Genomic DNA, 16,099 nt, shown 5'->3' with positions numbered 1-16,099 from the left:
ATTACACCAACTTAATCATACAAAAGCTATATTATTGATCTGCAAAATCACAGCAATTGTCCTCAGAGGTAGACGAGAGCTTTTTGCTTCACTACTGTATGTTCCCTAACCCTATTTTTGAAACATATTAACTTACCAGTGACTGCAGTAATGCTGACTCCACTGCTTCTGATGTTCTCAAACACAGAGTGAGGTGAATGTGTATTGAGTTCCAGCAGTGAGAGATGAGACAGTGTGAATTACTGGTCCATTTCCAGCTGGTGCACTGATGCTTGTCTCTGTACCATTAACTGGAGAACAAAGCTGACATTGTTGTTGACTTTATTCCACTGCAGAGTGATGCTGGTTTCATTTTGTCTGATGATATGAGGTTTTGTGCATTTGAAGGAGCTAAATGGAAAAATGGAAAATAAAGTAAGTTTCAAAAATTCTTCAAAATTGATTTCTCACTAGTTAAAAAGAGTAAAAAATTATACTGTTGAATTATTATCAGTGTTTGTGAAACATTGTATTCCAGTTCAACATTGATTTACTCACCAGTGACTGCAGTAATGCTGACTCCACTGCTTTGATGTTCTCAAACACAGAGTAGGAGTGAATGTGTATTGAGTTCCAGCAGTGAGAGATGAGACAGTGTGAGTTACTGGTCCATTTCCAGCTGGTGCACTGATGCTTGTCTCTGTCCATTAAACTGAGACAAAGCTGACATTGTTGTTGACTTGTTTCCATGCAGAGTGATGCTGGTTTCATTTTGTCCTGTGATATGAGGTTTTGTGCATTTGAAGGAGCTAAATGGAAAAATGAGAAATAAAGTAAGTTCAAAAATTCTTCAAAATTGTTTCTTGCTACTTAACAACACAAATAAGTTATTGTTGATTTCATTGTAATTCAGTATTTCTTGATGTACTTGGTAACAGGTACAATCAGCAATCACTCAAACTGAATTAAATGTAGGATAAATTAAAGGAAAATTACTATTTTTGTGGGTTTTAATTTCCTTTCTGTAACACTTCTTCCTTCAGCCGCTCATCCGTATCTTTAACCATCCTTATCCTTTAGTATTGTTCTTTTGATTTTTCATTTGATTCATTAATGCAATGCAATGTTGGATTTACACTATGAAGACATGTCAAAGAAATATTTATTTAATTTTAAATGTTTATTTTTTTCTTTATTTTTCTTTGTGAACACACAATAAACTCTGCTTTCTACAAAGGACCTAGTAAGTGTTTATATTTTTTGTTATTATTTTGTATTATATTTAGTTTTTATTAAAAAATATTTGTGTCTGATGAGATGAATTTCATATTTTTATCCAGTGCTTAATTTACTTCATTATGTGTCATGTGTTTGGATTCATTTGGCCAGATTTTAAACACTAGGAATTAGTTTAAATTTAATCCTAATATTAATCCTAATATTAAAATGAAAGAAGACACTGTTATGTAGAAAATGTCATAATAAAATGTCAGATAAAAATGTTCTCGGTAAACAAAGAGGCATTTGAATACTAGAAATTTTTCTCCAAATTTCTTCTAAATAAATTTTTCATAAATAATAATATCTGTAACATCAAATTGGAATGGGTTATGTAGGTATAGTATAGCTTTTGTGTACTGTAATGAAGTCACACTGACTATTTCATGTTATTATTTCAAGTAACTTGTTTTTATTTATGTGAACAGATTATGTTGTTGGAATGAAGATCAAATTAAGGTCATTTGTTCAGCTGTCAGACTTGGATATACAGGATAAGATGAAGGAGGTGAGATTTCCCTGTGTTTGATTTTCTTTTTTATCAGCTTCCTAAAATTTACTTTTAAGTAGTCTTTAGAATTTTTTGTCTAGTGGTAACATTAACATTTTCTCTATTATGTGCGTGGGTGACGTTTTTTGTTGTTGTTGTCCCAATCTAGTTTTTCAGACAATATGGATTATTGCCACAGTTTTCATTCCTCAAGGTTAAGCCTGTTCAGCCATGACACCAGAGGAGAAGATATGAGATTATGAGAAAGTGACTGGATCTGTACTGTTATAGAAAATTATATTTTTAATTACTTTCCCTAAACAGAATCAAAAATAAATAAATAAATTCTTTTGTGGGGGTATAACTGGGAAAGAGCATTGTACATCTTTATCTTTTGTACCTTAACAGTAAAAAGGGTCATGATTTAGATGTGTCACCACTTTGCCATTGTCTATTAAATTGGTTGGGAATTTGGTTATAAGCTTCACTGTTCTCTATGGTCTGAGAGAGTACAAGCAGAGCTCTATCTTATTTAACCTGAGCCAAAGGGAAATATACAAATAGATCCAGGCTAGTTATGAAAGAACCTGCAATCCATCCACACCAAAATATTTGCCAAAGATGGGTCTGTTTTACTTACTTTTATCTTAAATTTTATTCTGATCTATGGGAAACCTCTTTTAAAATTATAAGTAAGCACTGTTAAACAACAGCAAAAGACTGAAAGATGAGCCATCTGAAATGTAGTCGTTCCTTGGACTACAAGATTCAAGATTCTTTATTTGCCACATGCATAGTTATACGAGTACAACACGCAGTGAATGTGCCCTGAAGCACTCCTAGACTGTGCAAAAAGAGAACATTATATACAGTAAGTGAATATGTACAATAAAGGATAAAGTTTTAAAAACTTTGCACCGGATAAATTAATACACTGTGCCTTTCTAAACTTTTCACTCATGGATTGTGCACTGATCATCCTCGTGCTCAAAGGTCAGTTGTCTTTCATTTCTACCTGGCTACATCTGGGAAAATGGTTTATGTTTCAGACATTTAATTCAGTCCTGTTTAAGGGTAGTTTAGTGAAGCATTCATTGTTTGTATGTTGCACAATTCTGTGAAAGCATAATATGGTCAATTATCAGTCAACACAGAATTGATTAGGAGACAGACTTGTCCTTTTTGGTGTAAGTACATGTGTAAATGTGTAAATATGTAAGAAAACTTTGACAAGTGTAAATAATCACAATAATCAGTAAATATCTCCTTACAAAACTGCAGTATACAGTTGGTGTAATCAGATCCAGAAGATTGGGTCTAAAAACGTAACTGTTGGAAATTCCAGCAGAGGCACCAGAGGGATCAGCCGCTGCCCAAATTGTGACAATACAAATTGGTCTTGTATTTTTTTTTTCCTCTCTATAGCTTTTTCTCTGCAAAGTTTTTGATTTCCACTCAACACAGAATACAGAGAAAGCGCATATTCAAGCCTGGGTGCTCCCATTCCCTTTCCAACCTTTCTCGTCATAAAGATCAGCTCAAGGTAGGTTAATTAGATAAATATAATTCAAGTGATTGAGTATAAATCTACATTAGTGTGAATTGCTCTTACAGGTTACACCCCTGGCTTCCAAACCAATAAATTTAACCCAGCTGTTTACCAAGTCCACTAATCTAGAGAGGACCTGAACAGGTGTAGCTGGTAGGACAACAGGCTTGCGAGGCTATTCCCGCTTTGTTTTTATCGGCAGGAACAGGGTAGACACCAGGAGGGCTTCCTTTATAGGGGTGTTCATGCAAAAAAGTTTTGTGAAATCCTACCACAAAACTTCTGAAACTGAACTGATTATTTTAGGAGCATTGGTTAGTGTTGTCTCGAGCCAAACTCATCAGTACTACTTTGTGAGCACCTCACTGAATTGGACAGATGGACAGAGATACGCTGACCTGGTGACCATAGAACACAGCTGACCTTGATGCTGTCAGAAGCATTGCAAAAAATACAAATTCTTATATGAGTACTGCTCAGAGTTTCTGCAGGGAGAATAATGGTCAGAATCCACTATTGAAGATTTAGAGGCACAACAAACAGACTACTCAGGGCTTTTAGTTTTCTGTTTATGAACTCAGAGCTATGAAATGTTGACACAGTTACTTTTAACCACTGACTACAATTAACCACTGTGGGTAATTTATCATACACCATTGATCTTTTGAATGAAAACTGACTCATTTTGCAATAGGAAGGGATATTGATTCATCTGTTTTGGAGAGTGTCCTGTATATTTTGAACAGTAATTTGGGGGGGTTGAAATTAAAGAATTGCTCCACACATGCTGGGGTTTTCAATTTGACTGTGATTATGCTTACATTTCTTTTTTACTAAAGATTTTATTTGTTGATATTCTAAAAATCGAATCTTGTTAATCCCATACTGCATAACTAATCTGTCAAACAGAATAAAGTCTGTTCCATCGAATATATGTTCCAAGTATTTAATTCTTTTACAACTCCAATCTGGAAAGGTAATCTTATTATTGTTCTGTAGTATGTCAGGTGGGTGTACGTTTGCATGGGATTAAAGAAGACTTTTAGAAACGCCCACCGTGCTAAGAGGAGTTGATGTTGATGCATACATGTTGTCTGATATTTAAGCTAATGAATGGTAGGTCCGAAATCTCTATATTATTGCATATAGTAGCATGTAGCCATGTCTGTTTCTCCCTGGTCCCAGTGTAAAGTCCATGTGTCTCACTCTGTGTGTTTCCTGTTTGATTTTGACCATCTCTCATCCCGTCTACAATGTGCTGAGTTTTGCTTCTTCTTGTGTCATAAAGTCTATTCATTACTGGTCAGATGTTTTGCTTCATTAATACTCAAAGTTTAGAGTACATTACGGAGAAACATGTTGGATTTTGAAAGGTTATAAACAAAAATATTAATCTCCTGGAATCTTTTTTTAGTTTAAATATTATATGTAAAAATATAAGACTAAAGACAGATATACATATATTTGTAAGAATAATTCCTGTTTAAAGGGGACATGAAAAGCTATACACATAAAAGCTAATTTACACCACTCATCCCTGCTCTGAAAAACGGACATAGATGTAACTCTGTCTGTAAAGCTGAATTTAGAAATAAGTGCGTAAAGTTTTAAACGTGACGTCATGTGGTTGGTCGGTTGCGGCTAATAGACTTAACATTAGTTTATGTTCATAATGACACCAATGTGATCAATCAACCAATCAACTGTCCCGCCCTAAAGCCCACTTCTATGTTGAAGAGGGAAACAAAGCAAAGGTTCTTCCAAGGACCATGGGTGGGCAAATAACCTGAAGTTTCCAGTGTATTTGTACTGGTTGGCCAGTGCCACTTCCTATCATGAAGTGTTAGAAGTGTTTAATGTCCCACCACCATAGTCTATGATGTTGTACAGCTGGTGTGGCAGAATTATAGATATGTACAAGGGTTTAGTCTATCTTTTTGCCACAGGTGAGCTGGAGAAGCCTGTTAGTTATCCTAAAGAGATGCCTTGTAAGGTGCCATGTCACACAAAAACTAAATAACCTGCTTTTTTCTTGTAGGACTGAGAACTGTTTGTGACTACATATTTTACCCAGAAGGAACCTGTTACTGCATAAAGAAATAACACAGCCCTATGTCATGTGACCTAAAAAAGGATAGACACAGGGACAATAGAGGTTGACCTTGAACAAACTGTCATTGTATGAAAGCAGTGAAGCAAAAAAAGATAAGGCAGAAAAAATGTTTTCGATTTTTCTGTCCTGATACCGGTGCCAAGCTACAGAAAATTGTATTATACTTTTGCATTGCTATACACGCAAGAATGCTCTTTAAAGAGTCCAGCAGTAGCTGTGCACTGATAAACCTCGACAGCATACCAACAGAGGCATTTGGAGTGTTTCTTTTTCTTAGACATAGTAATGATATAACATATTTTACTTCAACCTTTACTGAGGACCCAGCTTGGTTGAGGTTTGGACTTAGAATGAGTCACTGGAACCACTTATTTTTCCACAATTCTAATATAGATTTTGGATGTAGAAGAACATGAAAGATCTTTCTGTCAGTCAGATCATTCTTGTTTGCAATAATAGTTTTGTTTGTCTTTTTTCTGACTGTGCTTTTATGATATTGAGGTAATACATTTTAAAATGTACTTTAACCATTTAAAATACTACAGAACGGTCTTGCTAATAGAGATGGGAAAGGCAAACTAGTTCCTGACTGTTGCACACTGCAAAAGAGTAATGTTCAAACCATGGCAGAGACTGATGTTTTGCACTTCAGAGTCTCTGTCTTGTGTTTAGTTCCCATAGTGATTGGTTTGCATTTCTAAATGTAGTGTACAAAAACAGCAAGACTTCCTACACAAAAGTTGGATTTTTTAAAAATACAAACTTGAAAGTAAAATCTGCACAGCTATCAGAAGGTCTGCAAACATTTGGGAGACAGTAATAAGCAGATTCTATCTATGGTGAAACGAAGTTGAACACTGCCAATGAATCTGGATGTTCATGAACAACCAGATTCCTTTGCAAACAGGTTTAAGAGGTTTATTAGAAACTCAACCGGTGCAGAGGAAGGGTACGGCAAGCTCCAGGCTGAATAGAGAGAAGCACATCCAAGAGTTGGCAGGCAAGTGACAGTGGCAAGCAAAGTCCTCCAGACTCAGAGCAATTTCTGACAGTATAGATATGCCTGATGTTTCCCACAGCTATAGCTGAGCAATCAGGCAAGGTATGGAGGAATCGACTAATCTTTAAATCGACAAAAGGATGATGAATGACACCATTTGACAATTACTGTGAAGTGAAGTGGAGCAAAAATGCAGGACGTTAGATTTTATCATACTAAAAACAAAAGTTCCCATGTGTTCACTTAGGCAGTGCCATTGCTCCTGTTAACAAGTTCTTCCTCTTAAAACTCATTTACAGTTTTTTCTGATGGCTTTAACCCTAACTGTGATTCTTATAGCACAATTCCTAAAACTATTAATACTTATAGCAAAACCACTCACTGAGTTTGCAAAACTAAAAGCACAAACACTGCTTTGCACTCAGTTTGCAATTTTGCAACACACACTTTGCAAAACTGTAGGCACAATTCACTGCACAACACTCTTTTTGCAGAACTTTAAACACAATTCACTGCATAACACTCAATTACCAAATTTCCAACACACTCCTAGCAAAAGTATACACATGTATGGCTATCATTAACACTAATTTGCCAACTGTCTGGCACACTTTCACATGTGAAAACTGTTTTAGATAATTAGTCCACTTTGCAATCAGCCTAAGCACTATAAACAGGCCACAGGTAAGCTGTCTATGTGGAGTACAATGGAAGGAGCAGTAAGAGTGAGAAGAGTGAGAATCAGAGGAGGCCGAGGGAGAGGACGTGGAGGTGAAGAAGTTGGAGGAAGAGGACGTGGAGGAGCAAGAAGAGGATGAGGAGGGGAAAGAGGAAGGGTAAGAGGAGTAAGAAACAGAATAACTGATGACATCAGAGCTACAATAGTGGACCATGTCATCAACCATGGGATGACCCTGAGGGAAGCTGGCCAACGTGTTCAGCCTAAACTGAGCCGCTACACTGTGGCAAGCATCATTAGGACATTTCGAAATGAGAATCGGTAAGTACTTTGTAGCACTGCCATACTCTAATGGGAAACACAACAGTACCATACATGCAAAAATACTGAAATTGTTACTTTACAGAATTGCTAGACGTCCAGATGTTGGGGGCAGAGGCAGAATGTTCACTCCAGAGCAAGAGACCCATATAGTGAACATGGTGATTGCCAATAATGCAATAAGACTGCGTGAAATACAGCAGCGCATAATGGATGATGACACCATCTTTCAAAATATACACAGTGCAAGCATTTCTGCACTAAGTCGTGTACTTGCGCGCCAAAGAATAAGAATGAAGCAAATTTACAGAGTTCCTTTCGAGAGAAACACAGAACGTGTAAAGCAACTGCGATATGACTATGTGCAGGTAAGCTAGTGTCATTGGTTCTGAATTTGGAAGTGCATACTGTAGTGCTGTGCATGGGCCTGATGTGTTGCATTTGTTTTGTCTTGTCCAGAGAGTGATGGAACTAGAAGCAGATGCAATGGGACATGAGCTACTTTTTGTAGATGAGGCCGGTTTTAACCTCAGTAAAACCAGGAGACGTGGCAGGAACATTATTGGACACCTTGCCATCATCAATGTCCCAGGACAACATGGTGGTAACATAACCATGTGTGCAGCTATAAGCCAAAATGGTGTTGTTCACCATCATGCAACCATAGGCCCATACAACACTGCACACATTATTGCATTCCTGGACACCTTGCATGACATGCTCACTGTTCAGAGACCAGAGCAGGCCCGATATGTCATCATATGGGACAATGTTAGTTTCCATAGGGCTGCTTTGGTCCTCAACTGGTTTACAGACCACCCATCCTTCATGGCACTCAACCTCCCTCCATACTCTCCATTCTTAAATCCCATCGAGGAGTTCTTCTCTGCCTGGCGCTGGAAAGTGTACGACCGTCATCCTCATCAACAGGTAGCCCTTTTACAGGCAATGAAGGAGGCATGTGGAGATATTGACCAGGCATCATGTCAGGCCTGGATACGGCGTTCAAGGAGATATTTTCCCCGGTGCCTTGGACTGGAGGATATCACATGCGATGTGGACGAAATTTTGTGCCCGGACCCAGAAAGACGACATGATGTAGGCTGATTGTCTTTTTTTTTTCCCTTTTTTTTTTTTTTGTGAAATTCCTATTTTGTGTTCTGACTTTGTCTTGGTTTTGATGAGTGTGAATAAACACCAATACTTGAAGTTTGGATCCTTGTATGTTTACATGACACTATGACAAAAGTGTGACCTCAAATTGACATCTGTACACAGAGAAAGCAAAAGCCAGATGTGTTTTGTATTCATACCATCAGTGTGCAGTTGGCGCATTGTGTGCTTAGTAGATCATGGCTTGTGTGTACTGTTTGATACAAAAACACCATTTTTACGTAGGTGTGAAGAGTTAACCTAGCTGTGTTCGCTTTTGCAAGAGAACTACAATGTTTTGATAATTGGGTGACAGGTTTTCTTATTTGTGTGTAGAGTTTTGCAAAAATAGCCAATAGTTACAAAAAATGTGCTTAAGCAATCAGAAAAAACTGTAACAGTAGAATACACTAAACACTAAAGAATTTAATTCCCACAAAATTAGACTGAAAGCACAAAACAAAATCTTTAGGAATTTGTGGCAAAAGAATGAGCAAAATAACTGCAAAATGACTCTGCTTATGCAATTTTTGATGCTTTTCAGTGAAAATGTAGTGAAGCAATGTTAATCCATTTAAACATTCATGATAAAAGCTACTCAAAGCATTCATAAAAGTCAACCAGTGATACAGCAGGTAAAATAAGTATCAAACAGGCCACCAATTTTCAAATTAAATATATTTCTAAAGATACAATGGATATGAAAAAAAATGTGTACACTTTCCTTTGGAAAGAAATTGTATTTCCTGTGACCAGTGCAGTAAAGAATAAGGCTACATGTTTTTAGATTTTACTTTCTGTTACTAGCATGGAGCGATTCAGCACAAAGAATTCTCTTTTACTTCCTTAAATCTTATCTATGCTGTTCACATGATCTTTAAATACTCACTGAGCAATGGTAAGACTTTAAACAAGTTTTTCGACAGGTTAGTGCTAGGCAGCATGCACACTTAGAAACATCTGAAGTACGTGGAGTTAAAATAGTGGTAAGAACAATCTATATCCACTTTATTTATCCACTCCAAAATATGGCTGAATGAGCTAATAATGTAACTAATTACACTGTTTTTCATCTTTTCTTAGTTGTAACTCATGGATTATACGGTGATCATCTTTGTGCTGATAGGTTGGTGCATCTTTTTGATTAATTCTGTTTGTACTTTTGTTTGTTCTGAACAATTACAGCTCCAGAAACCTATATACACAGGGATTTTTGTATAAACCCTAAATATGGGGGGGAACTAAACAAAAAACAGTTGTGAATGTTGTTCTCCTGTAGAGTGTATTTTATTTAAGTTAAGATTTTGTCACTGAACAAAAGGTAAATGGGTAAGCATGAATACAAAAGAAAAGATGAAAGCTATAAATTCATGATAATATCTATATATTAACAATATGAATCAATAATAGCACTTTGCAAAGAGATTTTTGATTTATTTTATTTGATTGTTTGTTTGGTTTTTTTTTTTTTTTGCTTAAAAGTTGCTGCCAAACAAAAATGTCACAAAGGAGAACAAAGTTCTGTGAAACCTTACAGTAATGTTAAATTGAACACTACCAAAATAAAAGACAATGCTTTGTTTCAGGAGCGCTGGTTAATGGTACATTTAGTCAAACTCATCAGTACTACTATGTGAGCACCTCACTGAACTGGACGGAGGCACAGAGCCACTGCAGAGATGTCTACACTGACCTGGCCACCATAGAAAGCACAGCTGACGTTAATGCTGTCAGAAGCATTGCAACAAACACAAGTAAGCTCTTAAAACTAGTATTATAAATGTAACATATATGACTATACATATAAAACAAACTCCCAACATCTTGAGAAATCTAAATGGATTACATAAAACTAAAAAATTATATACTTTGGCTTGTTAAAGAAGAACAACAGTTTGTGGTTATTTCTGAATTGAAAAGTCTTGTTTTTATTTAATGAACATCTTTTTGAACAGGTAAGGCATGGATAGGTCTCCATGATGACCTGGAAAACAGTTGGAGATGGTCCCTAAATGACAGCAGCTTCTACGGTCAAGGAGAGACAACATTTAGAAACTGGTACGCTAATGAGCCTGACAATCTTAATGGACAGCAATACTGTGTGGCACTTTTAAGTGGGAGTCCATACAATGGTACATGGGATGACCGTGACTGTGATGACATCCTAAACTTTGTGTGCTATAATGGTAAGTTTATAAGAATTATACATAATATTTTTGATGGTTTGACATTAAGAAATGTTTTTCCGCCACAATTATGAAAAAATCTATAATTAGATCACTTTTTTTCTCAATGAACACAACACATATTAGAGATTTTACAGATATCCATTCTGACAGGTTGTATTTCTTCTTTTCTTCCATATATTTCCAGGTACAATAAATGGACAAGAATCTTTTGTTAAGGTTAATTTGCCTATGAACTGGACTGATGCTCAGAGTTTCTGCAGGAACAATTATGTTGATCTACCCAGGTACAGGATTCATCCATCCCTATTGACGACTACAAGAAATAATATTAGTTTCTAAGATTATGAAGCCATGAAAATGAGATGCGGACACGATGGTCTTTTCATTCTTATCAATTAAGGTTGCACTACACATTCAATGATGTCTCTTTACCTACAAGATGTAAATGTTGAATTATTAAAATTAATTTATCATAAAGTGTTTAACTTTCAGTGTGTCACTAAATCCTTGAATTGTCACATAAGGTACTATGTTTCCAAAAGAACATAATAAGATACATAAGTGATGAACAATAAGTGTGTGAAACTATGTGTAGATGCTTAGATGTCTATTGTTTAAACTCTGTATTCAAAGTTCTGCATGCCTTCTTACAGTATACGAAATCAGACAGAAAATGACAAGATCAAAGTCACAGCAAATGGAAGCTTTGTGTGGATTGGTCTGTATCGGCAAAAGGTGTGGTCTGATGGGAGTTACTCTCTGTTTCAATTCTGGGCCACTGGGCAACCAGACTCTGGAAATGAGCAGTGTGTTGCTGCAGATTTCAGTGACTCGGGACGATGGTCGGATGAATTGTGCTCCAACAGCTTTTCATCAATCTGTTTTACGACAAGTAATAGATCTAATTTCTACTCTCACATCCTACATAGATGTTAAGTTCTGCATAAAAAAAATTAAAAATGTACTTATTGTTGTTACTTTTTCTTTATGCGAAGCCAAGATCCCAGCTAAATATAGTGAAAATACAGTATACAGGTTTTATTATATACAATTATATAAAAACACAGGCAGTAACCACGTGTCTTAAATTATTATTAATGAGGAATATCATCTGCTGTGAGTATGCAAGTGGAAAGAACTTAGGTACAAGTGTAAATTAAAAACTGATTCAAAAGTGTATTTTACCTTAAATGGTTATGTCAGTCAATAGTTCAAAGAATTGCTTACTTTTTACTGCATTGTCTTTGAAATCATTAATGGGCAAAATAAATGTTATGACTTTCTATGATTTCTGCCATGACAGCAACGTTCAGTCTAACGGGACAAACGGAAACCAGCATCACTCTGCAGTGGAATAAAGTCAACAACAATGTCAGCTTTGTTCTCCAGTTTAATGGTACACAGACAAACATCAGTGCAACAGCTGGAAATGGATCAGTAACTCACACAGTCTCATCTCTCACTGCTGGAACTCAATACACATTCACTCTCTACTCTGTGTTTGGGAACGTCAGAAGCAGTGGAGTCAGCATTACTGCAGTCACTGGTGAGTTAATCAATTGATTTAAACTGCAGTACAATGTTTTCACAAACTACTAATAATAATTCAACAGTATAATTTTTTGCTGTTTTTAACTAGTGAGAAATCAATTTTTAAGAATTTTTGAAACTTACTTTATTTTCTCATTTTTCCATTTAGCTCCTTCAAATGCACAAAACCTCATATCATCAGGACAAAATGAAACCAGCATCACTCTGCAGTGGAATAAAGTCAACAACAATGTCAGCTTCGTTCTCCAGTTTAATGGTACAGAGACAAGCATCAGTGCACCAGCTGGAAATGGACCAGTAACTCACACTGTCTCATTTCTCACTGCTGGAACTCAATACACATTCACACTCTACTCTGTGTTTGAGAACGTCAGAAGCAGTGGAGTCAACATTACTGCAGTCACTGGTAAGATATTAAATGAGTAAATAGTTAAATAGAGACAGTGGCGCAAGATTAAACATGTCTTCTTTAGAAACAGGAAGTGAGGACCCCATGTTTGCCAAAGAAAACCCAGACCACAGTAGATTGGTAAAATCTTGTATAGCACTGATTTAAACACACACAAACAATGACTGATTTTACAATACAAGCAGTTGTATTCTGATATTACCAAGGACAAAACTTAATTCTGAGTGTGACTAAACCATGTGATATGGCTACTTCAGAATATTTTACATCGTGTCGTTTTTCTGTTGAGCATTTACTGACACATTTGTTTGAAATTAAAAAAAATTTCTAGGTCCTCTAAACACAGAAGGTTTGACTTCACAATGAACATGACTATTAGTTAAATATTAACAAATACAAATAATATTGGGGATGCATGTAAGGGCGACATGAGAGATCCCAATAATTTACTCCAACTTTAATTTCGGCTTCACACAACTGAACACTCAAAGCGCAAAAAACCTAACCCTTTCACTTCCCCTCACAATGCTTGTGAGTGGAGCCACCTGGTGGTCCAACACAATAGCAATAAAACGACACTGCATCAACTTGTACAGGGAAAAATAGGCCTTAGACATTAATTAAATGTTTTTTTTATATAATTTTCTTTTTCTCCTAGCTCCCACAAATGCAGTAAATCTCATATCGTCAGGACAAACGGAAACCAGCATCACTCTGCAGTGGAATAAAGTCAACAACAATGTCAGCTTTCTTCTCCAGTTTAATGGTACAGAGACAAGCATCAGTGCACCAGCTGGAAATGGACCAGTAACTCACACAGTCTCATCTCTCACTGCTGGAACTCAATACACATTTACTCTCTACTCTGTGTTTGAGAACGTCAGAAGCAGTGGAGTCAACATTACTGCAGTCACTGGTGAGTTAATGAATTAATTTAAAATGCAATACAGTGTTTTCACAAACTACTAATAATAATTCAACAGTATAATTTTTTGCTGTTTTTAACTAGTGAGAAATCAATTTTTAAGAATTTTTGAAACTTACTTTATTTTCTCATTTTTCCATTTAGCTCCTTCAAATGCACAAAACCTCATATCATCAGGACAAAATGAAACCAGCATCACTCTGCAGTGGAATAAAGTCAACAACAATGTCAGCTTCGTTCTCCAGTTTAATGGTACAGAGACAAGCATCAGTGCACCAGCTGGAAATGGACCAGTAACTCACACTGTCTCATCTCTCACTGCTGGAACTCAATACACATTCACTCTCTACTCTGTGTTTGAGAACGTCAGAAGCAGTGGAGTCAGCATTACTGCAGTCACTGGTGAGTTAATGAATTAATTTAAACTGCAATACAATGTTTTCACAAACTACTGATAGTAATTCAACAGTATAATTTTTGACTGTTTTTTACTAGTGAGAAATCAATTTTGAAGAATTTTTGAAACTTACTTTATTTTCTCATTTTTCCATTTAGCTCCTTCAAATGCACAAAACCTCATATCGTCAGGACAAACGGAAACCAGCATCACTCTGCAGTGGAATAAAGTCAACAACAATGTCAGCTTTGTTCTCCAGTTTAATGGTACAGAGACAAGCATCAGTGCACCAGCTGGAAATGGACCATTGAATCAAACAGTCTCATCTCTCACTGCTGGAACTCAATACACATTCACTCTCTACTCTGTGTTTGAGAACATCAGAAGCAGTGGAGTCAGCATTACTGCAGTCACTGGTGAGTTAATCAATTGATTTAAAGTGCAATACAGTGTTTTCACAAACTACTAATAATAATTACACAGTATAATTTTTTACTGTTTTTAACTAGTGAGAAATCAATTTTGAAGAATTTTTGAAACTTACTTTATTTTCTCATTTTTCCATTTAGCTCCTTCAAATGCACAAAACCTCATATCATCAGAACAAAATGAAACCAGCATCACTCTGCAGTGGAATAAAGTCAACAACAATGTCAGCTTTCTTCTCCAGTTTAATGGTACAGAGACAAGCATCAGTGCACCAGCTGGAAATGGACCATTGAATCAAACAGTCTCATCTCTCACTGCTGGAACTCAATACACATTCACTCTCTACTCTGTGTTTGAGAACGTCAGAAGCAGTGGAGTCAGCATTACTGCAGTAACTGGTGAGTTAATCAATTGATTTAAACTGCAATACAATGTTTTCACAAACTACTAATAATAATTCAAGAATATAATTTTTAACTCTTTTTTACTGGTGAGAAATCAATTTTGAAGAATTTTTGAAACTTACTTTATTTTCTCATTTTTTCATTTAGCTCCTTCAAATGCACAAAACCTCATATCATCAGGACAAAATGAAACCAGCATCACTCTGCAGTGGAATAAAGTCAACAACAATGTCAGCTTCGTTCTCCAGTTTAATGGTACAGAGACAAGCATCAGTGCACCAGCTGGAAATGGACCATTGAATCAAACAGTCTCATCTCTCACTGCTGGAACTCAATACACATTCACTCTCTACTCTGTGTTTGAGAACGTCAGAAGCAGTGGAGTCAGCATTACTGCAGTCACTGGTGAGTTAATGAATTAATTTAAACTGCAATACAATGTTTTCACAAACTACTAATAATAATTCAACAGTATAATTTTTGACTGTTTTTAACTAGTGAGAAATCAATTTTGAAGAATTTTTGAAACTTACTTTATTTTCTCATTTTTCCATTTAGCTCCTTCAAATGCACAAAACCTCATATCATCAGGACAAAATGAAACCAGCATCACTCTGCAGTGGAATAAAGTCAACAACAATGTCAGCTTCGTTCTCCAGTTTAATGGTACAGAGACAAGCATCAGTGCACCAGCTGGAAATGGACCAGTAACTCACACTGTCTCATCTCTCACTGCTGGAACTCAATACACATTCACTCTCTACTCTGTGTTTGAGAGCGTCAGAAGCAGTGAGTCAGCATTACTGCAGTCACTGGTGAGTTAATGAATTAATTTAAACTGCAATACAATGTTTTCACAAACTACTGATAATAATTCAACAGTATAATTTTTGACTGTTTTTTACTAGTGAGAAATCAATTTTGAAGAATTTTTGAAACTTACTTTATTTTCTCATTTTTCCATTTAGCTCCTTCAAATGCACAAAACCTCATATCGTCAGGACAAACGGAAACCAGCATCACTCTGCAGTGGAATAAAGTCAACAACAATGTCAGCTTCGTTCTCCAGTTTAATGGTACAGAGACAAGCATCAGTGCACCAGCTGGAAATGGACCATTGAATCAAACAGTCTCATCTCTCACTGCTGGAACTCAATACACATTCACTCTCTACTCTGTGTTTGAGAACGTCAGAAGCAGTGGGAGTAAGCATTACTGCAGTCGACTGTGAAGT

At 36.3% G+C, this 16,099-nt stretch overlaps 2 protein-coding genes across 7 annotated transcripts; both read left to right on the top strand.

Moving 5' to 3' along the window:
- The first annotated feature begins 7,002 nt into the window (after window positions 1–7,002).
- LOC120732146 lies at window positions 7,003–8,516 on the top strand. Its single transcript, XM_040029523.1, has 3 exons — window positions 7,003–7,409; window positions 7,495–7,777; window positions 7,869–8,516. Exons 1-3 carry the CDS (start codon window positions 7,318–7,320, stop codon window positions 8,514–8,516), a joined length of 1,023 nt encoding a protein of 340 aa, XP_039885457.1. The 5' UTR covers window positions 7,003–7,317.
- A 950-nt stretch (window positions 8,517–9,466) lies between these two features.
- Window positions 9,467–16,062, top strand: LOC120732112 (receptor-type tyrosine-protein phosphatase H-like). Of its 6 annotated transcripts, XM_040029470.1 has the most exons (15): window positions 9,469–9,547; window positions 9,645–9,687; window positions 10,148–10,315; window positions 10,517–10,747; window positions 10,935–11,034; window positions 11,404–11,642; window positions 12,054–12,296; window positions 12,450–12,707; window positions 13,369–13,626; window positions 13,780–14,037; window positions 14,191–14,448; window positions 14,602–14,859; window positions 15,013–15,270; window positions 15,424–15,680; window positions 15,834–16,062. In XM_040029470.1, exons 2-15 carry the CDS (start codon window positions 9,654–9,656, stop codon window positions 15,984–15,986), a joined length of 2,973 nt encoding a protein of 990 aa, XP_039885404.1. In that variant the 5' UTR covers window positions 9,469–9,547; window positions 9,645–9,653; the 3' UTR covers window positions 15,987–16,062. The 6 variants fall into 6 exon arrangements, with proteins under 6 accessions (XP_039885436.1, XP_039885445.1, XP_039885427.1 ...); XM_040029502.1 differs by lacking the exon at window positions 14,191–14,448 and having other exon boundaries at window positions 9,467–9,547; XM_040029493.1 differs by lacking the exon at window positions 14,602–14,859 and having other exon boundaries at window positions 9,468–9,547.
- The last annotated feature ends 37 nt before the right edge of the window (window positions 16,063–16,099 follow it).

Source organism: Simochromis diagramma, unplaced genomic scaffold (genome assembly GCF_900408965.1).
Source record: "Simochromis diagramma unplaced genomic scaffold, fSimDia1.1 OVJJ01000335.1, whole genome shotgun sequence".
In the NCBI taxonomy this organism is placed as follows: Eukaryota; Metazoa; Chordata; class Actinopteri; order Cichliformes; family Cichlidae; genus Simochromis; species Simochromis diagramma.
The sequence above is the reverse complement of the archived record's forward strand: the minus strand, read 5'-3'. Positions and strand labels throughout refer to the sequence as shown.